The sequence below is a fragment of the Lichenostomus cassidix genome, chromosome Z (genome assembly GCF_008360975.1).
Source record: "Lichenostomus cassidix isolate B80296 chromosome Z, HeHo_3.0, whole genome shotgun sequence".
NCBI classification, from domain to species: domain Eukaryota; kingdom Metazoa; phylum Chordata; class Aves; order Passeriformes; family Meliphagidae; genus Lichenostomus; species Lichenostomus cassidix.
In genome coordinates, this window is record NC_139511.1 from 49,788,777 (window position 1) to 49,815,386 (window position 26,610).

General features: G+C 36.3%; 2 protein-coding genes and 1 long non-coding RNA gene across 8 annotated transcripts in view; all 3 read left to right on the forward strand.

Annotated features, from left to right (window-relative positions):
- TNPO1 (transportin 1) overlaps nucleotides 1-10,993 on the forward strand; it is a 69,193-nt gene extending 58,200 nt beyond the window's left edge. For both annotated transcript variants that reach the window (XM_085043341.1, XM_085043340.1), the window contains 5 exons: nucleotides 2,625-2,700; nucleotides 3,507-3,606; nucleotides 4,987-5,061; nucleotides 7,744-7,886; nucleotides 9,402-10,993. In XM_085043341.1, the coding sequence (XP_084899467.1) occupies nucleotides 2,625-2,700; nucleotides 3,507-3,606; nucleotides 4,987-5,061; nucleotides 7,744-7,851 (359 nt within the window). In that variant the 3' untranslated portion in view covers nucleotides 7,852-7,886; nucleotides 9,402-10,993. The remainder of the gene's footprint in view (nucleotides 1-2,624; nucleotides 2,701-3,506; nucleotides 3,607-4,986; nucleotides 5,062-7,743; nucleotides 7,887-9,401) is intronic.
- Nucleotides 10,994-16,728: 5,735 nt separating this feature from the next.
- On the forward strand, nucleotides 16,729-21,513 carry LOC146424862 (uncharacterized). Its single transcript, XR_014846822.1, has 2 exons — nucleotides 16,729-18,889; nucleotides 21,139-21,513. It is a non-coding gene; the product is annotated as an uncharacterized LOC146424862 (long non-coding RNA).
- Nucleotides 21,514-24,326: 2,813 nt separating this feature from the next.
- FCHO2 (FCH and mu domain containing endocytic adaptor 2) overlaps nucleotides 24,327-26,610 on the forward strand; it is an 84,075-nt gene continuing 81,791 nt past the window's right edge. For all 5 annotated transcript variants that reach the window (XM_085043017.1, XM_085043020.1, XM_085043018.1 and 2 more), the window contains exon 1: nucleotides 24,327-24,500. In XM_085043017.1, the coding sequence (XP_084899143.1) occupies nucleotides 24,474-24,500 (27 nt within the window). In that variant the 5' untranslated portion in view covers nucleotides 24,327-24,473. The remainder of the gene's footprint in view (nucleotides 24,501-26,610) is intronic.

A 26,610-nucleotide genomic window follows, 5' to 3' on the forward strand; every position in this document is an offset into this window, starting at 1 on the left:
TTCTGAAAGTTATTGCTTTCTCTTTGATAACAATTCTTTTATCTATGTATCATCTGTTTAATCATTCTTATATGACAGATGTATGCAGTAACATGTTCTTACTGATTTTGATATATGCATGTCTTTACTTGTGTACTGTATATATATGTCTAGTGTTGGAAAAAATGTAATTGGCATATATAAAACAATTAACTCTTTGAATTTTTCAAAAAATGCATTTATTTTTAAGATAACCTTACAATATCATGCACAAAAATCTAGATCTGTGATGGCAGTTTTACCATGACATAACTGAAATTATGTTTAATTTCTATTATCTGGTCACTTAATAACAAATTTCTGAAAAGAATTCTAATAATGGCATGCATATTTTATGTTCTGGCCCACAGCTTTACATTCTAAATTGGGACCAACTCCCAAATGCCTTACTGAATTGGAATTTCTGAGGCTTGTTTCTTTTGCACTTTTAGAGGTCATGTTCTGGTATGAGAAACACCTTCCATACTTCAGCAAAACATTATGGATAATGTAATGGGTTTATTGTTTACTATTTTACTAATTGAGGACTTTTTCCATTCTGTTTGAAAACTGTCTTGTAACAAGGTGACAGTTTAGTTGTTTTACCTAACATCATTGAATATGATGGAAATACAGTGGTACAGTTACACTTTTTGAGCAAAGTGAGATAATTTGGAGAGAGATGTTTTCAAAGCATATTTTTTCTCCAGTATTCTCTAAACTTAAAAGCTGCACTTTGCCTGCCCCTCTAACCCATTTAGTATGGAAGGTGAACTTGAAAGAAAATTTACCTATTTTTATGGCATGTTATAGGTACTACGTTTTGAATAGAAAATTTTGAAGCAAATACCTATTTGTGAAATATACCATGGAAGAGTGTAACAGTATAATAATATAGTAGCATAAGAATATAAGTTTTCCTTACCCCTGCCCTGACTCCTTTCCTCTGCACTGATGGATGTGTAATACCTGTAATTGAGAGGCATCCGGTAGTTAAATGTTTGCTTCCATCATTGTTAAGAGAATTTTTGGAAGCATCCAAACACTGATTTTATTTGGTTTGGTTTTTTTTTTTTGTTTGTTTGTTTTTTTGTTATTTTTTTTTCCCAATTCTCTTAATAGTTACTTTAAATGTGGATGGATAACTGCAAATAAATGTTGAGTGTGGTGTACTTATTATAAGTTTGTTGTGGGATATTTTACTGTGTGCCACTAATATCTACAAGAATATTACTGGTTTTGCTGTAGCTTGCTACATCATTAATTGGGAAAACAGTCATGAAGACACTCTCTGACAGAGATTTCTGAAGTATTCCTTGTTCAGGCTGTAGCTATGAGAATTTACAGATTAAACTTAAAATTGTATTTTCATTTGAACTTCAGTGAATTTTTGTAAGATACTAAAAAAATTTAGACATTGTATATAGAAATTGAGTAACATCAGGACAAAACAGTACATTAACAGTGTGTTGCATCACATGGAATTAATATGTTTCAGACTGCTAGTATATCCTACACCAAACTTTTACTGGAGAAAGCATCATCTGCTTTATTGCATGTTTCATAAAACTGTTCACAAATGCCTGTTAATTAGAGTGTTGCATAGTATGTCCCTTGAACATAGGTTTCCTTTTTCTGCTTCATACAAATCTGCTGGATTTTAGTATTATTCATGTATTTTGCTTCAAGTAATCCTGATACATTATTCCCCACCCTCTCCTTTTTCTAAAGATTAATCTTTCGTGAGTTGAGCAAACACCATTAAAACACATTTGCATGATATTTTCTTTGGTCTGTCCCTTGGAACAAAGAACCAAACTACCTAATCAAACTACCTAACCATATGATGAAGCAATTTTGCTTTCAATGTGTATTTTGGTATTAGAAGTCAGATTCTTGTACATCTTATGAGGAAAGCTTCTGTGAACAGGAGAAATGCTAGGGTTAAAGAATTAATGTTCTGCAGTCAGTTGCTGTGAGTTAGCAGCCATTTTTAATTAAATGCTCTGTGAGATTAAAAAGAAGACAAACATTTGTAACTCTTTGAGAAGTGTCCATCTGTTTAGTATTTTCAGACAGGTTACAATTTCATATTTCATGTAAAAGTATTTGGAAATACATTCTGACTGATAGATGAGATCTATAAAAACGTTTAATTCTAAATGCTGGATAAAATGTTTAGAATACTTGATATTAAAACTGAAAATGGTTAGTTTCTTTTTTTAAAAGTGTCCACAGTAGTATATTTTAATATAAAATTCGAATGTGTAGAGGTAAATTTACTGCAAATGATTACTCTGAAGAGGGCAGAATGACTGCTTACATCAGAAAGCCTTTGGATTTAAAATTGTGTTTTTGGTGTTCTCTCATACTTCTTTAATTTTTCTTTTACCTTGGAGAGTATACCATATATGTTGCTGCCTCTTACTTAGGGGGTGGTAATAAACAGCACTGGTGAAATCTTATGTTTATTATCATACACAGATTCTGTTGGTTTCTGTTTCTGAGTTATTTGTTGTTTTTTCTTTATTTTTTCTCCTCCCCCCTCATTTGCTCATGTCTTGGTTGGCGTTTGGTGGTGTATAACCGTGATTGCGTTACCTTAGCAATAACAATTGGTCGTCTTGGTTACGTTTGTCCTCAAGAGGTGGCCCCCATGCTACAGCAGTTTATAAGACCCTGGTGTGTATTATTCAATCTTTTTTTTTTTAATTCATTTTTCTTCACTCTCTTTCTTTCTTTCTTTCTTTCTTTCTTTCTTCTCTCTATCTCACTTTTAGATATATTTTCAGTTGGTTACAAAATCTCAATCCTTAATCATTGCCAACCATGTGACTAATCTTGTCCTATCAGGTTTGTGAGTTTTTAGTAGCACCGTCATGTATTCTTTATGTTGTGGCTAACGACTAATTTATGCATGGGATAAGATTGTCACATGCTTGCTGTGTTAAAGCTTGACTATGAAAGAGCATTTTAAAATCCACCAGAATGATAGTACAATGCATGCAAATATTGTAAAATTTAAACTGTGCATTAATTTAAATTCAGTCTGAGGCTTGAAATGCTGTAAGGAATATATGTTTATAGATTTGTTATGTATCAAATAGCTTGCTTGCTGCTGTTAAAGTTCAATAACTGTTCTGTAAGTGGTATCTGACATAATTCATACTGTGGTAGTATTTTATGTTCCGCTTCTAATAATGATAGTTTCTATAAGTATTTCAGATACATGTTTCTTTTGTATTTAATGGAATACAGGTCACACTTTCTAACTGTATACAGTATAACAAAAAAGCCAGATTCTGGAGGTGATGCCTTCTGGGATTATGCTAGTAAAAAATGTGTATGAGTAGTATTTTTCTATGTCTTCAAAACTGTGTTTCTGATCATCTTATCAGTGTGACTTATTCCATCAGATACTGTCATCTAGTTTTGACTTGATTGAAGAAAAGTGAGAGTTATTTAAGTTTTGCTTTCCAACTTGTTAGGTGCACCTCTCTGCGAAACATAAGAGACAATGAGGAAAAGGATTCAGCGTTCCGTGGGATATGTACCATGATTACAGTCAACCCCAGTGGAGTAGTCCAAGTAAGATACTTTTAATACATGCTAACTTTTCTTTGCTCATGTGAAGTTTAGTAAAAGCTGTATGTTCAATACGAAGAAGTTTACCTTGAAGTGATTCCCTGCAGTACATGATGCAGCTTTATTCTGAGGTCAAGGAGGCCAAAATGTTTATATTGTGAATGGTATGTATCATGATGCTTCCATAATTCTCGTCTAAAAAGAAAAGGAGTACTGTTAAAATCAATTTTTTTCTGTTACTGGCAGTGAATATGTAAGTAACGAGCTTCAATTAAAATAGCTATGTTTTGGTCCTTCTGTTAGGTTGTGGTCAGGATCTGTAAGGAAATATAAGGTAAAAGTTGACAATCTGAAACCTATTTTCCACACTTAACCTAGGCTTTTAAATCAAGAAACAGAACAAAACCAGTAACTACCCCTTCATTCTCAACACTTGGGTGGGGAAAATTCTATTTAAACTTGGGGTAAAATGCTTAAATAGTGAATGTGACAACGAACATGCATCTCTTTAAAATGTAAGGTACAAATGAAAAATAGAATATTACTAGATCTTTAGTCTCCACATCTCTAAAGTAAAGCTGTATCAATGTAGTGTTCTCTTAGAGGAAAACAAAACTGATTTTTCCCTCTTCTCTGCTTGAAATACTTCTTCCTGAAACACAAGAATTGAGCGTCTACCTTGTTTTGAAATTTTCAGTTAATTTCATTTTTGCCTTGTTCTGTACTTCACATTTCACTGTTCCACTGTCTGTTCGTTCATGTAGCTTACGGGGAGGGGTTAAATGAGGATCCATTTCATTAACCCATCTCTCCTTTCTAGTCATTATCCTTAATTCCTACTAAAATCACGTGCATTGGCAACATAATTATTAAAGACTGATGCTCTCTTGGTGTAGGAGGAAGTAATGCCTGACAGCAGACAAAGAAAGTATAGGGATTTTGAGGTGGCTTTAGTTTTGAACCTGTATGATAAATTTCTCTATGTCCCAAAAAAAAAACTATTTAAAGGAAAAAAACCCAGGTTTTTTTCCCCAATGGGAAATGTGTGAGAGAGTGCATTTGTTGCTTGTGACTAAAGTGAGTAGATCTTGCATTTGTATGTGTACTGAAAGAATTGAAGTTGTACTAGTGTGGTGTAGAGGGGAGAGGTGGGGTGGGTTTCACTGTAGTTTTATTTAAGTCACTCAGCAATTTCTGTTGCTGAACATTTAGGCATACAATAATTAACCATTGAGTGAATTAAGTGTAAATTAAATACATAAAAGCAAAAGCACTTGTGAATTAGGATAAAAAACCATCCACAGTTCACAGAATGAACATTAAGCATTGTTTTCAGGTACATAAATTGAGCTTTCTAACCTATGTGATTGTTTAATCTTATAGGACTTTATTTTTTTTTGTGATGCTGTTGCATCATGGATTAGCCCAAAAGATGATCTTCGAGACATGTTCTGTAAGGTAAGGTTTCTAAGATAAGAGTATGTTCTTATGGTAGTCATTTTACATCCCCTGGTTTCTTTCTTTCTGTTTCACTGTTAGCACTTACTGTGTTTGTGGTCATGGAAGTTTCTCTGCCCTTTGTGGTCATGTAAGGTCATAAATTGTCAGGCAAAACAATATGAAAATTCTGACCTTTTTTTTAACCAGCATCTTCTTCTATGCATTTATGTTATTCCAAACTTTTTAAATGATTGAAAAGTTCACTTGAGATATTTTTAAAGGGTTAATCATTCTCAAACAGCTTTTCATAATGTCCAGCCTACTATGTCTTGCCTGCATTTGGAAGAACAGGAGGGTTTATACTACATGTAAGACTTTTTTTTTTTTTTTTTTTTTTTAGAATATGAGATTTGTATGGTTCAAGACAAAAGACTGTTTTTTGCCACAAAGATGGCTACTTTATGTTGGAGAAATATATAAGGGTTTGCTTAATCCTCCTCAGAATCCTTCTTGATTGAGCAAGTTTAAAGAAACTATAATACAGTTATACCAAAGAATACGTCCCTAGGCAAAGTTTCAGTAGAATGTAAACAAAAGGATTGTTTGCCATGTATTAAGGAAGCAAAAACGAAAAAAGCGGCCCCACCCAAAATGTGATATATTGTATTTTGACACTAGTGTCTTAAATTTACAAAAAAAAAAAAAAAGAAAAAATGGAGAGAGGAAAACTGGTTCACCTCACAAGTTCCAAAGTGAAATCCCAGTATTTATAAAATTCTGTGTCAAAAGAAAAATTCATGATACTCTTAAGGCAAAAATGGAACACATTCTAAAGTACCTATTAGGATCTTAGGTCAGTATTGGCACTGTTTCTTCAATAATGACATGTGTGAGCATCAAATCAAAAGTTAGAACTTTTCTGTCTTATCTTTAAGAGCAAAGGCACAAATCTCAGTGTCCTAGGTAGTTTGTCAGATAACTGGTCTCCTTCCAAGGAACATTAGATCTAGAAAATGCACAGCTATGAGTATTCTACCGTCAGCAGAACAAAACAGCAAATGCAACTTGAGGAAGTCTTGAACAGAGTTTGTGATGATTGCCCAAAGCAGTCTCAGCGCATGTTTCTGCACCAGTCCTTCAGCAACTGAAGCTCCTCTTTTTCAGATTCTTTCCAAGTTATCTGTTTAGGGCCCAATGCATTAAAACTAGACAGAATGGTTCTTGGTCACTTGGCATAAGGACATCCTTGCTTTTTTAAGCAAGCAGTTTTAAAGTATTTTTGTGGGTTGTGCCTTTCAGGAAAAGAGACAAAAGCTTTCTTCAGTGATACCATGCAGGGTTTTTAGACTACTTCTTCATAGATACATGATTGCTGTAGTACAATGTTTTTCCAACGGTAATCATGACTTACAGGAACAAGGGAAAGAAGCTTGATTTGTCCAGTATTTCTTTTTTGTTTTATTCTTTATTGTTCAGTATTTCTTTTTTGTTTTATTCTTTTTATTTAGAACTGGGAGAGAAAATACCTCTTCCAAGAGCATGGATAGATGAGCTGCCAGTGTTAAAATCTGACTGATAACCTTTTGTCATACCTAAGCATTCTTAGATTTTCAGTAGTGTCTTAGCAGCTGGTTAACGTGACTCCTTGGGTTAGGAAAGAGCCAGCTTGTAGAAGGGAGCAAAGCAGTAAGTTAACTGTTTGCATGTAATGCCATTAACACTACATCTGTTTAAAAACAGCTCTGCTTGACAGTTTTGTGTTGATCATGAATTTGTTACCATGAGCTTTAATTTTGACATTGCCTTTTATTTGAGAATGTGTTCAAGACAGACTGTTTCACAATTCAGTTACACTAAATGTATAAAGGGAAAACAAAACTTTAGATTTTCTTGGCATAATTTTCTATGAGAAACAGTAATTTTGTCTTCTTTTGTCCTAATGTTTGCCTTTTACTTGCTGTTTTAAGCCATAACACACTAAGATTTTTTTCTGATAGTATAATTTAATTTTCAATTAATTTATTACATCAAAAGGTCCAGACTGAAACCTGTAGATTATTGGGTTTCCTCTCTCACTGGCTTTTAATTGCCATTGGTTGTGGATCCCAATTCTTTCAAAACAAAGAAGATTTTAAGAGCTTCATTTTTAGTGAAGTTATCTTACAGGTTGCATGCAAAACACAGAGCTTTCACAGATTTTATATTTGTGCTAGAAATTGGCAGGTATTCATTCTGCCAAATGCTGGCTACAGTTTTAGCTCAACTTCCCACAACATACTTTGCATTTATTAAAAAATAAACAGGAACACAGTAGTCCTAACACATATGAACTGTGTGGATGGATGGATGGCTGGATGGATGGATGGATGGACAAAAAATTAATTGAAAAAATTACAGAAAGATGTTCTGAAATGGCTTAACCCTAGGTCATAAGTTACCATTAAATATGTATGTATATAAATGTATACACACACTAGTTTATGTGGGCAGCAATAATCTTTATGTCCCCTTTAAAGAAACACATTGAGAAGGGCCTTGCTCTGCTTCGTTTCTTTGTAGCATTTCAATATGAATTTGGAGAATTCAAATTGCCAGATGTACAACTCAGCAGTTTGAGGCTTACTGCATATAAGGCTAGTAAATAATGTACCTGTACCCTCTGGTTTTTGCTAATCTTGACTTCCCCCTTCTCATTTGTAGATTCTTCATGGATTTAAAAATCAAGTTGGGGATGAGAATTGGAGGCGTTTCTCTGACCAGTTTCCTCTTCCCTTAAAAGAGCGCCTTGCAGCTTACTATGGAGTTTAACCTCATGCACTGTAGCTGCAGTCCCATAATTAGAGGTAAGCACATGAATCTTGCTTGCTTAACAGAGCTGGGACTTCCTGCCTGTTTGCATCATATGAAACATAGTTAATTCATCAGTCTAGAATTGCTGAGTTACACTGGAGGAGATGTCTTTCCCTCTTATATGAAGGAAAGAAAGGAGGGATGATAGTATACCTGAATGATGGTGGCTGCAGCAAAAGCATTTCTCTGATTTTTTTATTCTTACAGAGAGAGAAATAAAGAAAAAGATGAGTGTATGATACACACATTAGTTAATCAAGAAAGTTGGAAGTGTAGGTATAACAAAGTGCTGGTTCAAGTTTAATAAACAAAGTGATGGATACGCTCCTCAAGTCATCCTACTAAAGGCACAGGCTACCTTACATGTTATGAATTAATAGATCGCAGATGTGGTCTAAGCAGCAATACTCTTCTAGGATGAGAAAGCAGGTTTGTTAACAGACTAGCTATGAGAAGTCTAATTTACTCCTAGTGATATACTAAACAATCTTTCCACTGAATAAAGAATGCTATCCTAATGTGTAACTACAGTAGATCTAAAGCTTGATGTTTGAGGGAGGCTGGTGTGTTTATTGTTGCCGTGTTCCATTTTGTGCATAAATTCAGAATTGTTAGACAGTTCTGTGTGGAGAATGATTCAACTTCAAAAAGAACAATGAAAGTGCATTCCAGAGTAGCTCTGTTAATATACCACTTGGCTTTGTATGCTACCTGTGTACATTGTATAAAGCAATTGTGAAGAGATTATTATCTTACCCCAAAAAAGGGAGTGAATTAAGTTTATTCATTTAGTCTTTATACAAATTGGATACTTCTAGTAGAATTTTTGTTCTGACATCATGAGAGTGAATCATGCAGTTCTATTTGTTGCTGGAATGGACAACTATTTAAAAGTCAGTCAGATTTTTTCCAGGTCGATGGCTTAAAAAATTCTATTTGAATTACATGTTTAATCTGAACAATGGATTAAAAAATAAACAAATTTCAAACAGCTACATACTTATCAAGGAGAGCATTTTAGTTCTGACATAAGGGTGTTTTCTCCTCCTGATGAAGAGGCAACCAAAGTGATAAAATCTGTCATTATTCTCAATGTCAGCTGCAATGAAACTGTGACAATCTTGTTTAATGCAGCTGAAAGGGAAGCTGCTCAGCTAGTTGCAGATATGTTGAATACTCTTTCTTGATGTCCTAACTCATAATTTTGTGCTAAAAATTGGAAAGCTGGTTAGAATTTATAGGGCTGCTTTTATCTTAGATGTAAGTTTAGCACTATAGTGGAACTGTCCATTTAGCTTCAAAGCATATATTGTTGTTTCATGAATAATAATTTTTCTGATACAAATGGGCTGCTTTCTTAACAGACTTAAAAAGGAACATCTAGGCATAAATCCATTTTTAAGTTAAAGGTTGGCACTTACTGCTTGAAAAAGGCTCTTTGTTTATGTACCTATCCGTCAAAGGTTCAAGGTAAGATTTAATTATACCTTTATCTTTTCCTTTTACAGGTCCTTCAGTCTGGGAGACTATGAGGGAGCCTCTGCACCCAGGGAAAATGTTACCCTTTACTGGGGGGAAGGGTAAACCAGTAGGGAATACAGTACAATCCCAACCCTACTGGGAGGGGCGGGAGGGAGGTGTTGCCGTCACTGTATTAAGTCGATGTTGGGAAATGTTTTAACATCTGGAGCCTTTGTGGGTGGAAATCTGTCTCCTATTACACCTCTGCACTGGATGTGAAGAAGAAAAAAAAGAATCTAGTCACAAAACAGCACATTCTGGAATATTGTGGGGATTTATACCAAAATAAGAAACCATATAATTGAACCATAGGGATACGTAAAGAGGAAAAATATTTTGCGCACAATAAAGGAAACCTAAGAATGGGGGTCACAAACAGTAAAAGGCTTTCTTTTTTGTTTTCTGTTTTTTTAAGTAAGGGTTTTCTACATTATTTCATCCTGCTTGATGGGATTCCTAGGTATTTGCATGTTAATGAAGAACTACACAAACGAAGTTAGTACAGTTAAAATGCAGCTTGTGTCTGTGTGAGGAACAGGCACTTGCAGTGTACAGTATAGAAACCCCATCATAAAATAATAAAGGTTAAGTTGGACAAAATGAAGCAACCTGCAAGCTGCCAAATAAGTCACTCCTTTCATTTTTGGGGTAAGGAGAGGAACACTGCAAAGGAAAGATTGACATCTTAATTTTTACATTAAGAAAAACAACCAAGGTAGTGGATATGATTTTATTATTGTACTTTGTTAGTTTTAATTTCTAGAGTAAGGCATTATTCTTAACTTGCAGTTTAAGGTTCAGGCATGCGTTCTGGCTCATAGTGATCAGAAATAATTTTAATTAGTGGGAAAGTAGCATGCTTGCATCACATAGAGTGAAATTGGTATACATTTACCTATGTTGCGCCAGTTTTGTGTTGCAGTTTACCAATTCAATATAGCCCTGCATTTAAAATTCGTTTTTAAGATTCAGTGGAATTTATTTTGATTAAGAATATAGATATAAAGTACTGTAGTTAACAATTAGGCCTTGAAATACCTTTTTAGGATCTGTTAAGAATAAGATTGATATTGTATTGTGTGTAACCTGCACAATGTGGAAAGCTGATATAGCTGTGCAAAATATTTGCCTCTGTGCTGTCAGTGTGATGTGCTTTCTGCATGGTTATATACTAGTGATTTTATCAGAATCTCAAAACTGAGTTACATGGTAAGACCTGTTAAAGGCTGCGTAAATGTTAGTTGGCACGTAAAGACAATTGTAGAAGTTGATGACAAGATTGCTATATTTGTGTTTATTCCCACTCAACGTATTACCTTCTACGCTTTCTTTTTGTTCAAAGCATGATCTTCAAGAGATGTTTAAGTTAATGGATGTAATGCAGGGTATCTACACTGTATCGGCGCATGTTGGTGGCCCTTTGTGATGTAGTTAAATGCACAAGGGTGCAAGTTTAAAGCTACAGAGTGAAAGTTGGTTTGGATCCTCTTCATTTCATTTGTTTAGCTTTTCTGTTGTGTTTTTTTTTCTCTACTTACGTGTATTCCTGTGAATAAATCCTTGTTAAGTTAACCCTTTACTTTTCCTTCCATGTGTATTTTCTTATGTACTGTGAATGTGAAATCCTAACTGGTACACTTGATCTTGTGTCCATCTGAAAGTGGCAAGTCTTAAATAATTTAGATTGCCTAAAGAGTATCCCATGATGATAAAGGAAAATGGAGAGATTTTTAACTCTGCTGGTCAGAGGTGAAGCCACACCTTTCCATTTTTCAAGTGCTGCATTATTAATCTGCAAAATAAAATTAAGCCATAACAGCCTTTTTGTAGATTTAGTTTCTCACCCTTGCATTGCAGAATGGATACTGGATAACAGTTTTTGGTTTAGTTGGTGTTTTTTTGGGGGGGTTGTTTTCCTTTTTCTTTTTATTTTTTTTTTTGTTTGTTTGTAATTTTGGGTTTTGTTTTTTTTTATGGGTTTTTTAATTTATTTTGTTTGGGTTTCTCGGTTTTTTTGGTTGGTTGTTTTTTTTTGGTTTTGGGGTTTTTTGTTAGTTGGATGGTTTTTCTTTTATGCTTTGGTTTTTTTTGTTTTTTTCTTTTTTTGGTTGGGTTTTTTTAAGAACTTGCTCTTCTTTGCATGGTTCTGTTCTTTGACTGTTGAATGATTTAGCCATTGCACTGAAGTTTGAGCTGTGTGAGTGTGAACTTATAAATGCTGTTTAAAGAGTTTAGACTTTTTTTTTCAATGCATGATCATATGCATGTTTTATGTTCCCTCCCTCCCTCCCCACCCCCCAATCATTTTTTTTTGGCTTTGCAAATTTTAATGCCTGAAGAATAGTTTGGACATGTACTGTATGAAATGCATTTGATAATGCCAATATATATTATTTATTCAATTTGATTAAAATTGCATGTGATAACTTGCTTTCAAATTACATTACTTTGATAGCAAACCAAAAATTCTTTCTCAACTAATAGCTCTGATAAAAATTAGTAAAAGTCACTAAAAAAACTTAAAACCCAAATTTTGAAAGGGAACACCCCCTGCCCAACATTTAGCAAGGTGGGATATTATTTTAGACCCAAACTTGCTTTCATTTTGAGTGTGTTTGAGCATTAAGGAAGAGTTTCAGAGAAAGAACATTTAAGAGTTTGTAGAATAGGAAACCTACCCAAATAATATATTAGCATAACAACTAAAATCTGGGTTTAACTAAACTTCTTAAATTTCAGAAAGCCCCTTTAACCAAATAAAACCACTCCACCTCACTTTGGATTAGCTTAGGATGCCACTTTTGTACATATGTGTTTTAATAAGTATTTGTATGGATGTGAACTGATCTGATATGTGACAGCAAGGAAAATACTTTAAAAGGGCAGAAATAAACAGTACTGGCAAAACAGTCTTTTGCATCAGGAAGTCCTCTCACGGTATATTTTAAAGCAAATAAACCATATTCCTAATGCATAATATAGCGCAGAGATTTGCAGAGGCCTTTTAGGGTGTAATGTGAGGTAAGAGAAGTTCTGAAACAGCATTAATATTTAAAACTGAATTGTTGCATCATGGGATATATAAAAAGCATCTTAATTCTTGTGGTGTAGTCTTGACAGTTCTTGAATGTTGACTGAATGTTTGTACTGGTAGAATTGTGAGTTTGTCTTTGTTACATTCCAGTGTTTCTGCCTCTTGGCATGCTAAAAGCACGGCTTACTTCATTTGCTCCTTACACACTGAAAAAGTGCTGTTAGTGTGCTAAACTACAGAAATAGCCGCTGCTAAGTAATGATGTAGATTTTCTACTTGAATAATTTTGTTGTAGGAACCTCAGGAGGTCAGTGTTTACTGTTTTTATATATGCCTGTTTTGAGTTTCCCTTTCTGAAGGATTCTGAGAGTGAACAAAAGCTGCTGATCAACCTAAGTTGGTAACAGAAAGTGTATTTAAAATCCTTATAAATGCATCCTTTTGGCAGTTCAAAATTGCTGTTAAATTAGTCTTAACTGAAGTTCAATATTAAAATTTTTCATAACACATTCAGGAAACCACTCATTTCATTTTGGAAAAAAAGATTAGACTAGTTCATTATTTTAACCAGTGCAAGCAAAAATAATCAATTTTGTATTTTTTTTCCAAAGCTTGATTATTTTCTAAATCAGTGAATATGTATATATTTAAATTGTAAGAAGCTAATTCTTATGCTTTAGTTTATTACTCCTTGAAGCTTGTACTCAGAAGATCCCTTTTAGAAGAATAGGTTAAAATTTGTAATAGGTTATAATTTTTAAAATTATGAAGTAGCATAAATTTTGTAACTAATAATATTGGTACACACTGTGATTTTTTTTTGTTAGGACTTCTGTGTTAGCATCAGTCTTAATTACTTAAACTGCATATATTGTATGATAGTAAAATGTATATTTTAACATTTCAAGTGGCTTTCCTCAAGCAAAACTCATTGCTTCTTAGAAATATTCAAATACTAGCTTTGTCTCAGGTGAATACTCTTGTACCCTTTTTGTTCAGAACACATGCTAATAAAAATGTGTTGTAATTTTATCAGTTTACGTATTTCATTTAGGCAGCTCCTCTTGTCTTAAACTTACTCTAAATTAACCTTCTACTGTGGGACAATAATGACTTTTGCTTCACCTATATTATTCATATTGAATGTATTAACAGATAAGGTGCAAAAACATTCTTCCCTTAAGGAGAATGTATCCATATTCAAACAACTGAAATATTTCTTTGAAAATGCTTTAAATGCAACATTAAATTGGAAGTCTTTTGTCTCGGATATTTTCAAGGAAGGGATTATAACTTAACACTAACTGCTTCCATACTGTCTCTTTCATGAGGATGATAGATGTGTAGAGCTTTTATATAGGGTCTAAAGGGTGACTTTTTATCTTAGATAAAGGTTAAGCTCCACAGTGAAATGGCAAAACATCCTGCAGTTAATCTCAGATAGATGCTGATGTAGTTTGCACATGTATTAGTTATAATATTACATAACCTCACATTAAATAAATAAAGCTTGTTCAGTAGCTATGTATTTCTCTCATCTATGCATTCTCAAGGATGACTTGCATCCATCAGTCTTCTAGGTATTCTCCAATAGAAACTGCTTTTTGTCTGCCACTGATGCTTGCTCTTTGCACTTAATGGTTGGAGCAAGCCAGTTTTAGTTTATTATTTTAAATGGGGAACTGAGGCAAGTACTCTTGCTTGCCTTGTATATTCTGCTAAAATAATGATACTTGCTTGAATGTACTTACATGAGGGAAGTTCGAAATGGCTCTATAGGATGAATCCCTGTGTGGTGTTACAGTATGCTTTAAGTAAGCCAAATCCACATCTCAAAGAATTCAGCGCTTACAATATAGTATCATTTTTCTATAAACTTGTTCTATTGTGCTACTTTTGCTTTAGATATCTATTTCCTTATTTTGGGTGAGCAACAAAATTAAGAAGGCTTGGGTGTTTTTTGTGAGGACAGCAATGAGAATAAAAAGATTGGTAAAAGGAGGTTTATTTGGCTGTTAAAATCTGCAGTGTAATATCTTTTTTCATTGAAAGAAATAGATAGTTATGTTGTACATTGACTTAGTGATATTAGACACTTCTAAAATTTTTAATTGGATGAAGTACACAAAATAGTTTTAAATGAAAGGTGACTGAATCTTTCTGCTGACAACTTAGGTTGTATAAGTTTTGCTTGAAAGCTTTAAATCTTATGTTTCTGTATCTGCCACAATGTTGGAATGTTTCCTTCAAACATATCCTCCTGCAACCTCTCAAACTGTACTAAATTGAGTGATACTTCTTGAAGTCTGCCTATGTGCTAACAGAACTTCATTTTAAATAGAATATGGTTTTAATTTTTGATAAGCTGCTGAATTTTAAAGAGTTTTTGGGGCCACCAAATATTTTGGATCATGCAGAGAATATATATTGTACTGTAGTAATTTTGTATTTACATTTGTATGATGTGACATAATAGATGTGAATGTTAATCACTGCTTGACTATGTTAATAAAGTTGTTTAAATATAGATGTTGCATTCCAATTTTTAATGAATGATTAAAATTTATTGTTCAATTTATGTTTTGCCTGACCCACTAATGTACACTTCTGATTCACACATGTAAGTACTAGAATTTCTCAAATAAGGATCTTCATTTTATCTGAAAGAGAATGGTCTTTGGATGAGTTAAGGTTAGTTTAAGTTAGATACTTCATGCTGGTTGAGGGCAGATCAATGTAGAAAAAAGGAGGTTTGGGTGAATTGAAGTTAAACCTTGTTGGGTGACAACTGGTAACTGCTTTGCTACTGAGAAGTGTTACATTGACTGTGTTTCTTGAAACAGTTGATACTTGCTAAGTCTGACCAAATAGGAAAGGGGAGAAAAATTTTGTACTCATTCCCTGGGCTATCAATAATGTGAATAATTAAACAACGAGTAAAATAAAAATAAATTGAAATTATTCAAGATTTTGAACCAAAATTTGCAGTGATCTTAGTCTAATTTTGTCTAGCTTTCATGGGTAATACAAACTATTTAAAGATCTGTCTGTATAGAACTTAAATAACAGGAGTCTCTAAAATCAAAATATGAAACAACAGTTTCTTTCAATCCACTTGTGTTGATTTGAGCATTTTATGTTTACATCCAATATTTAACAGTTGGTCAATAGCATGTAGACAGCTTAGACCATGACTTGTGTCTAGCACAGATTGCTCATACAGTGTAATGACTAAGTTCAATAAAATGCATTGATAAAACCGCTTACTATAATAAAATTTATAGTAGAAACTAATGGCTGCATACTTGGCTGAAACTCTTCTTAATGAAGGACTTTGATTTCCAGAAACAAGAGAAGGCTGTGGACCAGCAGTGTAGAGACCAAGCTGATTAGCAGATAGCAGTTCCTGGTGGCTGAACACATCAGTGGCTGTGTGGGAGGGGATGGGGGAAGTTTTGTTTTCTTTCAAACAGCCATTCCCACTCACCTTATGTTCTGGGGTACTTATACAGCGTACTGCTGTCAGTATTTTTGTTCAAATCTCCTACTGTCAGCTCAGAGCTTGATTTTGAGCTGTGGCCTCTAATTTTGAGTCTGGGGTTAATTACTACCTGTATTTAAAAACACTGAAAGGGTAAAGTACATTTTGAGTAAGTGAAATGAATGACACTGCAAAGACTGTGAAACAGTGCAAAGGATTGAACTTTCATTGTACATCATGGTTTTTGTTAAAAAAAAAAGACATTTAATTTAAAGTTGTACTTCAATGAAAAAACATTTCAGTAGGGATAGAGTGTGTATAAAATAATTTGTGTATGTTAAGTGCTTACAAAGTAGTTCTTGGTAGCTTTTGTTATCCCAGAATGACTCACAATGAAACATACTGCTTATATAAAGGATTGATCTTTCACATGCATTTACCCTTGTTTTGCATAAAACATGAGCAGTGTAGACTGTTGAAACCTCCCAAAAGACCTCCAAATGTTAATCTGAATAATGACAGACTTAAAATGAAGTTGTTTCCAATAATCCATTCAATTTAAGGAAAAGAGATGCAATTATGCTGCACATGTACCAATACATAGAGGTATAAGTGATGGCATATAAGAAATTTTTTTTGATTCAGAGATTCTCAGGGGGTTTTTTTGTGACATCAGCTCTTTGTTTACCAGATTTCAATTTGAATTGTAAAAATTAAAATTGAGGTATTTATACATCTATACATATATCTTTATCTGTAGATACAGATGTCTTCAGGTATAAATAATATTTCAAATCTTAATTTATAATTTTGAAATATATGGAAATAAATATTTCCATACTTCAAAATATATTGAAAAATAGAAATAAAATGTTGGACTGTTCTACTTACAGTTTTACCCATTTTTTCCTTTTCTTACTGCCCCTTGGCAAAGTGAATGGTCATAAATTTCCTGTATTAATTATACAGGGGAAATTAAGGTCTTCCTTTCTTTAGAGCATACAGGTTAATTTGGATGCATAAGTACTGCAGTATTACTGTAACTTATGCCAGTATTGTTAAATTTTCCCTTATTTCTCTGTGCATCCCTTGTGCTTAATAGAAATGCTAAATAGAATTTTATTTCTGTGGTAAAGTACACAAAGAGAAGCTATGTTTATTTACCTGTCCTTTTACCCTGGAATTATTGTTAAGGAATGTACTTGCAGGGTAGTGTATATTTAATTTACAGTTTTCCCAAGTTATCTTTCAGCTTTACGTTTATGTTGACTTACTGAGAGGATTCCATGACTTGCAAGTATAAAAACTAAAGAGTTCTGTAGTTTGAAAACTCAAAGCATAGTTAAGAATACCATTAAAAAGAGATTTTGCTTTTAAATTAAACCATAAAAAATAAAAAAGTGCAAAATTGTTTTACAGGTAAACTTTAAAGTGGTAATTTTCTTCCTAGAAACATCTTTCAGTGTCTTCTTCTAATGAAATCATTATCTCAAAAGGAAGCTTTGGGTCATCTTACATGGTGGAGTTTTTTTTTCCTTAACATATTGATGGTCATTGTCTTACATATATGTTTTTCATTCTGTAATGTACATGCTTTAATAAACATCTTAGAATTATGTATGTAAATATATGCACTTTTTCCTTCTAGATTGGGAAGATCAGATGAACTACATGACAAAGTAAAAATTCATTTTTTTAAAATTCTTTACGTACCTTAGAATAAGGCAGTAAGATAGTTGCATCACTTTCTCTAGTGCTCTCCCATAGGAGTATGTAGCCAATTTTAGTTTTGCTTGTCTCCATTCTTATCAAAGGCCTGGTACACCAAAACTGTTGTCATCATTGGGCCAAAACCAGCTGGAAGCCAGCTGGAGCCTTAGACCATAGCTCTCATTGTGTTGCAAACATTCACTCAGTCGTGTAACTGTTGCTGATTCCATAAAAAGGGAGACAATTTTCCGACTTCACAACTCAGAGTTTAGTTATTCTAATAGGCATCTTGGCTGCTTCTGTACCTTTTAAAGAAAAAAACAAACAAAACCCAAACCAAACCAAATTTAAAAAAAAAAAGCAAAACAAACCAAAAAGCAACAACAAAAAAAACCAAACAAAAAAACCTCAATGTCATCTGTGTGAGCAGGCAGGAGGCCTTCCAAATCCGTACTGTACATCTTCAGAAGGAATTCGGCTTTTTATCAAAGTGACAAGGATGCTGAACTTCACGTTTCTTCTATTTGCTAAATTTGGTGGCTGCCATTAGTAGGCACTAGTGTGTCAATCTATGGATGTGAAGAATCAAAGGTAAGAATCGTTTTCGCACAACATTACTTTTGCCCAAATGCAAGCCATTCACTGACCATCCTGTCCGTAGTGACATTCTGATTTTTAATGGACAATCCTAATTAAGGACTTGTACAGCCAAATAATTTTACTTCTTTCAGAATATTTCAATAGCTTCTTCTTACCTAGACAGCTAAAATACCTGTGTAGAACAATAGCACAATAGCTTTCATTATTTCATTTACTGTCTTGCATGAACTCAAGCCAAAGCAGTTGCACTTCTGTTAGTATAGTTATACTTACAAGCTGTCTTTGGTTAATTAAGAACGCAAGCACCATTTGTTCTTATACTATGCTGTATTGAGAATACTTTCTTGAGGTACCAGCTAATCTTACTAGCTTGGCTTCGCACTCTTCTACTACCAATTACGTTTTCTGTTGTATATTCTAACCAGAGTGGAGATCTTTGTGATCAGAACACCACCTCAGCAGGTGGTGTACTATGGAGCACTGTGGTACTGAGTGGTTATACAGTCAGAGCTTGCTCTTCTTCATCTTTCTTTGCTTTTCCTTGAATTTCAATGTATTAAATACTCCAATCTTTTTTTTTTCATTTAGGTTATTTTAACTTGTTTACTATAAATGAGCTGTTTCAAGTTCATTCATTGATACATTTGCAGGTAAGTACCTAAAGCATGTATGTAATATTAAATATATTAAATGCATCAAGAGTATAAATTGAACCAATGATTGAATGTACTCTTGAGAGTACAGCAGCATAACAACTTCTCTTGTTATTACCCCCTCTTAGATAGAATATAGATTAAAAACTTCTGTATGATGTTACTGACTATAGTAATGCACTTCCTGAATATATTAAAAATCTCCCAGAATTTTTCATGCAGCGCTGAAATGTGGCAAGAAGTCAAAATGGAATCTACAACCATTAAATAATTCTGGTTTATTGTAGCAAATGTTTAGTAACACTTTCTGATTCTTCCATTTGATTGATGGTTGATTTGATGAGACATGCTTTTGGCAGAAGAGATATAAAGGTGGACTATTGACACCAGGTGACTCACTGTGAAACAATGCTATTGGCTTCATAATTTAAGTAATTGAATTAATGAATGGGATACAATGAAGCTTGGTGTCCGGATCAATAGAAGTATGCATTTAACTATACAGTGAGTCAGATGATGCAGCCTGATGAAATACATTATTCCAGGGATATAGAAAACGGTGCCCTCTGAAATAACTGAACCTTGAAATAACTTTAATGAAGTATTGCACCAAGTTGAAAGAAATTCAGTCGATCTCTTACTGTAATAACGTGGCTATAACTCTATGGTCAAGTATTTTTGTTCATCTTATGCTTAGAAATAACATTAGGAACACCGATCCTGCCCAAAGTGTAATGTAGGCCGTAATCTCAGCAGTGCTCTTTTATCAGTACATTTTCAGTTTGTGCACGTATTTCAGAAAAGGGCTTAGCTTGTATTGTCTGGGAGCATTCCCTTTGAATAAATTATTTCAAGTTAGCTGTATTTGCTGCTAACTTTATAATCTCTTTTTCCTGGGCAGATTTTTTTCTTAAGCTTTACTAGTTCTAACCTTCTGCCTATGGGATTTCATTACACTTTCTGTACAAAAAGGCTGCAATAAATATGTAGTGATGAAGGTAAAGTGTAGGTCATAAGCAAGTGAATTATTAAACTTCTGGGTAGTGTCTGTAGGTATTCAGCTACAGCTGCTTGGTTAGAACATAATCCTGGTGGGTTTTAAATCCTACAAGGTGACCTGACGGTACTGACCAGACTTAAACAACTCTTGAAAGCTTAACTAACAATTCATCTGTCTTCACTTCATCTTCTGTTCTCCACCACAGTGGTAAACAACCCTGGCTTTTTACATCCCCTTCTGATGCTTGTAGTCTTTCAAAGATATCTGTGAATTTTTGAACAGCTCTTTTAGCAAAGACAATAAAGAAAGGAAATGCGTTTTTCAAAGCATATTCTCTGTGCAGTATATGAAATATGTTGTGGCATATAAAATGCCTCCATCTGCTTCTTCACGTCCTCTTTAAAGATAAAGTGTAGTATAACAGTATGTATTTTACCTGAATTGGTTTCCTGACTCCTTTTTAATTTATAAGGGACTTTAAAGGTCAACTTATGACATTAAGTTATAAAAAATCTGAATTATTTTTGGCAATTGTTTGGATTATTCTTTTTTGTCTTAAAATTAGTACGTTCAGTTGTACATTCATGTGCTAAGGATTTTACTAATAATTGAATACCATTATTTTACCTAGTGTTTATAACTCATTTTCAGATGGCTTAGACATAAAACAAATTACCTTAGTTGCTGAAAGTAAAAAGAAAATACATAATCTTTATTTTTGTTGAAAATATGTTGTTATAAAACCAGAAGTTGGTAATAAGGGAGAACGTGTACATTGAGATACAGATAGCAAACTGCATAATCAGGCATGCTTTTCTGAAAGGGGAACTCTGAGCTACATGCCTCCTTTAACATATATGCAACCCATATATATGGCAAATAGCTTACTTATTGAAAAACTAGCATATTCTGCCATGGGTAACCCAAAATATTATTGTATTACATGTCCAGCTGTGCCAAAAAAGTTGTTACTGTCTCTTTAAGACCCTGCAGCCGGAAAATGGAACTGGGGAGGGTGGTACTGCGGGCATTTTTAAAGTCGGCTCTGGCAGGCAGCTCGGCTTCTTTTGCTGCCTAATTTTTGCCTTGCTGGGCTCTTCGTTTTTGCTGAAGCAGAGCTCTCTCTCTGGCTGCTTGATTTAGCTCTTGGCTTCTTGCTGTAGAGCCGAGGCACTGTGGACAGAGGCTTTTCCTTTTTGGGTTCTCTTTTGGGTTTGGTTTTTTTCTTATCTTTTTCTCATCTCAGAGAAGCTGCACTTAGCGGTCTTGGGCTGCCTCGGGGCAAATTCCACCACGAGTCGCCGCAGCCCAGCTGCCTTGCCTTGCCTGTCCTGCTGTGTACTGCCAAGAGAAAGGCGAAGTCCCTCCGTGAGTTCTAGCCCCGTGATCCAGAGAATACCAGTTGGAGCTCCAGCCATCAGGGAGATAAGCAGAGCAGTGAGCGGGAGGAGGACTGACACCGTTTTCCTCTTTGTGTGTGGAACCACATGCTTGATTGCAGAGAGCCATCTTGGCGGGTGGTACTCCGTGAGATTTAACTATATTGTATCTACCTGTTATGTACTGTTATTCTTTGTCTGTTGCTGTTCTGAATGTTAGTAAACTGTTACTTTTTCACTTATATCTACTCGTATTCATTTCTTATTGGTGGAAAGGAATTGGTTAAGCCTATATGGGGAAGCAACTCATTCCAGAGTGCTTCTTCTAAAATTCTCTAAAACCAAGACATTTAAATAAAATATAACTAGTGAACTAGTATAGCTAAGACGTCTCTTTAGTTCTTCATACCCTTCCAGTGAGGTTTGTTGTTGTGGTTCTTTAACCTTACACTCATATAGCTGACAAGAGGAACAGCTTTTTTTAACCATTAAAAAAATCTGCAATCCAGAAAACTATTTGGATCTTCTGTTAACACTACTGAAAATATGCAAGGAATTCTTGTTTCATTCTAGAGGACTCACTGTGTATTTATGGCTTTTAAATTAATGTCCCTTTCTCTGCCTCCATTACACCAGGAGAACAAAATAGTGACTGTACTGGGACAAACAAAGAGTCTACCTAACCTAGTATCCTGTCTTTAGGAGCCAATACCTGGGGAAGAAGATAACATTAAAGAACTATAAATGATGCTGTTACAAAGTATTTTCAAAGACTTCTCTAACATGCAGATCAGGAATTTACAGAATAAGAGACATTTTCTCTGCATTTAGTAATCCACTATGGATTTCTCTATGTAGAAAAATCTCAGAATGTAACTATTGATTATGATCATAATCTGTATCAAAGTGGTTTTTTATATAACTGTACCTATGTTGGAGCAAGCCTTAATAATAAGACTGTACATTTCACTCAAATTTATGTGGAAAGCTGTTGAAAACATGAGGATGGGTTTGATAATTCTGTCATGGTAGACTGAAGACGAGCTTCAGCAGTTGCTTCACCTCTAGATACAGGAGCACTTAAGGGAGTGCTGTATAGCTTTGAAATATGGAAGGTGGGAATTTTTCTGTGAAATGTAGAAGTGATGGAGACTCCTTCCATCATAGCATAGTGTCTGTCCCTGTGAAAGGAGTTTTTTTTAATCTGCTATGGAATAGAAAGCTTCAGCTCTGCTCATGCAGCATTTATCTATTGTTTGCTCTGGTGTACATCCTTACAGATTGCAATGCACACCACAAAATGTTCTATAATCATATCCTTTTCTTCAGATCAGATCACCATGCAGACAACTTACTCATATTAAGTAAAAAGAGGAATAAACAAGCTTTCTTCAAATGTAGTCGTACAGCATGTTATTACTGTTTAAAATGACAGTGCACATGCTTATTCTCCTATCAAAAGAGAGATATGGATCTAACAGTCATAGGACTTTTAAAGAAATTTGTACTATGAAAGGGATACAGAAGCTTTCTCTGCATTGGCAAATTATCAAGCTTTGCATGTATTGGAACTTTGGGAGAATATTGCCAGAAAGAAGACGGAGCAACAGAAGTGATGGACTAAAGCTAGAGCCACTTACCAGTAACTGTAATACCATTTCAGAATGATACTGTTCATCTTCCACTAAAGTATCTCTGGTAAAGGTAGATGAAATTCTATAGCTCTGTGAACTTCTGAACTGTGTTTTTCCTAACCATTTTCTTTCACCAAAGTCTTTACTCAGCATAAATTTGCTACAAGTTGGTGAGTTCATCAGATTCTTAGGGATGACTTGAATATTCTTATCTATGCCTTACCTAATAACATACAGAACAAAGTACAAAAACCATCAGAGTCAAGATGAAGGCAGGTGAGAACCAAAATGAATAGGGTTTCTGTAACGTGGAAGGGAGCCCCTTGAACACCTAGCTAAGAATATGAGCTTCTTACTTTTTCTGCTTTAGATAAAATGTTGTGCTGACAAAACCATGGGTCAAGTTGGGACAAAGCGCTTACCACATGTTTGCATTGGACAATGAGCTGCAGCCCCTCACATTGCTGCTTAGACCTGGCCCTCCATTTTTAGTCAATAATGAACTAGCTAACTATTGTCTTAGGCAAGGCATCACCCTATTAAAGTAGAATAGGAACTCTTTGGAGTCCCAGAAAAAGTCCGTTGGTGCTGACTCTGCTAAAGACTATATATACACATATATAAATATATATATACATGGAAAAGGAATATTCCAGGTACAGACTGGCCACAGGTGGCCCTTGAGTGGCTCTACGTTCTGGACTAATAATTGGCATCACCCCTACTGGCTAGTACTCAATAGAGAGTCCATGAAGGGTCAACAAACTGAACTGTCATTGAAGAAGGTGAAGGTCTGAATGAATCTGTTTCTCCAGACACTTTGGCTTTAGATGAGATGCATCTTTATTAGGAGCATGCCACTGGAACTCTAAAATCCTGTGGGACAATGCAGTTGGGAGGGTAGACTATGCTTTATCAGCAAAATTCACTGCAGGTCTAGTCATCATCACCTGCTTTGAAGGAGCTTACTTACCCTACTTGGCTGGAATGAGGCTCGGTTATAAAGTCACTTCACAGAATCATAAAATATGCTGCGATGGAAGGGACCCGCAAGGATCATTGAGTCCAACTCTTAGCCCCGGGAAGGACATCCCCAAGAATCCCACCATGTGCCCAATAGCGTTGTCCTATCGCTTCTTGAACTCTGTCAGGTTCGGTGCTCTGACCACTTCCCTGGGGAGCCTGTTCCAGTGCCCAACCACGCTGTGAGTGAAGAGCCTTGGAACAGCACGAACGCCCTCTCCTCGGCGCGCGGTGGCACCGAGCGCTGCCCCTCGCCCGCGGCCGCTGGTGTGTCACAGGGCTGTCACCCGCCCTCCGCAGCCGCGCCGCGCCGCTGCCCCCGCCAGAGGGCGCCCGCCCCCGCCCTGTGCCGGGGCGCTGCCGGGCCTGCGCAGGAGCGGCGGCGGCCGAGCGCAGGCGCGGTGCCGGGCCGGGGCGGGAGCGGCGGCGGCTGCTCCGTCACGGGAAGGGCGGAACGCCGCGGCGGCGCCCGTTTCCTCCGTCGCGTCTCGGCGGCTTCGGCGGCCGCGGCCGGGCTCGCCGGTGGCCCGGGCGGCGGAGGAGGGATGGCGTACTTCGTGGAGAGCTTCTGGGTAGGGCAGCGCCGCGGGCCGGTGACGCCGCGCCGCGGGCGGAACGGGCAGGGCGCGGCAAGGGGCAGCCGCGGTCTCCGCTGCTAGAGCAGCCTCGGCTCTTACGCCACTCCCGGGACTGGGCCGGGGCCTTGTGGCGGGAGCTCGCGTCCGCTGCGCCCGCCGCGACCAGGCTGGGCCGCGGTGGAGCAGGGTACCTGTAGCCCGCGACAGGGCTAGGGGACCGCCGGCCCTGCCCGCGCCGCCGCGCTCGGGCTTCGCTGCGCAGAGACGGCGGGAAGGGGATAGGGTGGGATGGGATGGGATGGGATGGGATGGGATGGGATGGGATGGGATGGGATGGTTTATCTCCGTGGGGCGCTGGGCCGAGGGATGCGCGGACACTAGGCTCCGTGCACGGCGATTTGTCGCTCGCAGGCAGCGCGGTGCCTGGGGGTGACCTGGCCTGCAGTAGGTCTTGAAGCTGTTCGGGGGAGCAGCACGGGTTGTAGCAGCTTCGCATTTGTGTCGCGCAAAGGCAGAGGCGCGCCCCAGCGCTTGGCGCTTTTGTACCGGTAGGTCGTCTCCGTGTGCGCATGAGGACACAGAGCCCGAGCCGCAGCCGGCTTAGGGAAACAACAGGCTCTCCAGCTTGCTTTGGACCTGCCATCTTACAGGTCATCGTTTTCTAAGTAGGTAGATATATATGGATAAAAAATTAAAATGCGATTTGGATTCAGATTCGTGTGAAATGCAGCCAGTTTTCATTGTGACCTCCGCTAGTTTGAAACATTAAAATGAGTGTTTTCGTAGTCACCGCACTGTTTACAAAGTTACTGCTTCTTTTCTCGCTTAATTTTTATGTACCTTTCTACCAAGTAGTAGGGGAAGCATACAAGTTTTTATTTCTTGAGACTGAAGTGAAAAAGAGACAAAATAGCTTTTAGCGGTCTGCTTTTTCAATGTAAACAGCACTTATGCTTAAAGTTTAGGCAAAACTAATTTCACAATTATGCTATTCTTAAATATAAGGCATAGCTCAAGTTTATGTTTTGTTTGCAGTCTTGTGTTTAGTTTTGACTCCTTTAAATTTTGCTTTCTACATATTGCTAAAATTTAATGACCTAAGATACTAAATTTGCTCTCTTGGCATGCAAATCTGCTTAATGTGGAGCCTCGGTGTGGGAGATCAGTATTAAACTAATGTGGAAGAAATTTATCTTTCATTAAAAAAAGATTAAAATTAATATAAAAAGTTGTAAATATCATGGGAAAAGCTTTTCTTTTCTCATAAGATTAAAGCAAAATAAAAGTTGTTTATTCAACTGCTGCTACTAAAATTGAACGTTTTTCCATTAAGCTTCATTATGTACTATGGTATGTTCATTGAAGTGTCTGATCAGTTGTATTTTGTTTTGTTAATAAGTAAGTTAAATTGGTGAAGGCAGTGTGCCATTCCCATTCATTCTCTTTCCCTTGTCTGTGTCTTCACAAATGCTTCCAGCAAATGAGGTAGTAGGCATCTGTGGCTAGCACAGGTTTCTCCCATGAGAAATTTTCTTGTGTTTTATAAATAAAGATAAAGTTTGGATGTTGTTGGAACAGTGTCCCAGAACTCGGACAGTGCAGGCCTGGCCAGTCAGGCCTGGGGGAAGGCTTCTGACTGACCAATCTGGGTGACTTTTGAGAACTCTATATATGTGATGAAATCAAAACAATAAAGGTCATTCCTTCTTGCCACTGAGAACTGGTGCCTTCATTACTCTGCTAGCTGCTCAACAGCGACAGGCATCTACCGCAAATTCCCATTCTCTCTTTCTGCTTTATAGAGACTCTGCCTTGTTGACAAAACCCCTAGTGTGTTTTATCAGTGAGTGCCAGGAGAAGGGTGATTCCTTCTGTTAGTGCAAATTTCTTTCATACCTCCGAAAATGACACAGGGGAGAACAAGAAGTTTGTTTTTCTTGTTTGTCTTGCAGTGATGACAAAGACATTAGATAGGATCTTGCAAAACTTGACCAAGAAACTTTTGTAATACCATGGACAGGGTTTTGTTTTGCATAGAAGTAAAATTAAAATGAATAGGGAATGCTCATTCTTTACTTTACGTTATGGGTGAATATTTTTCGAG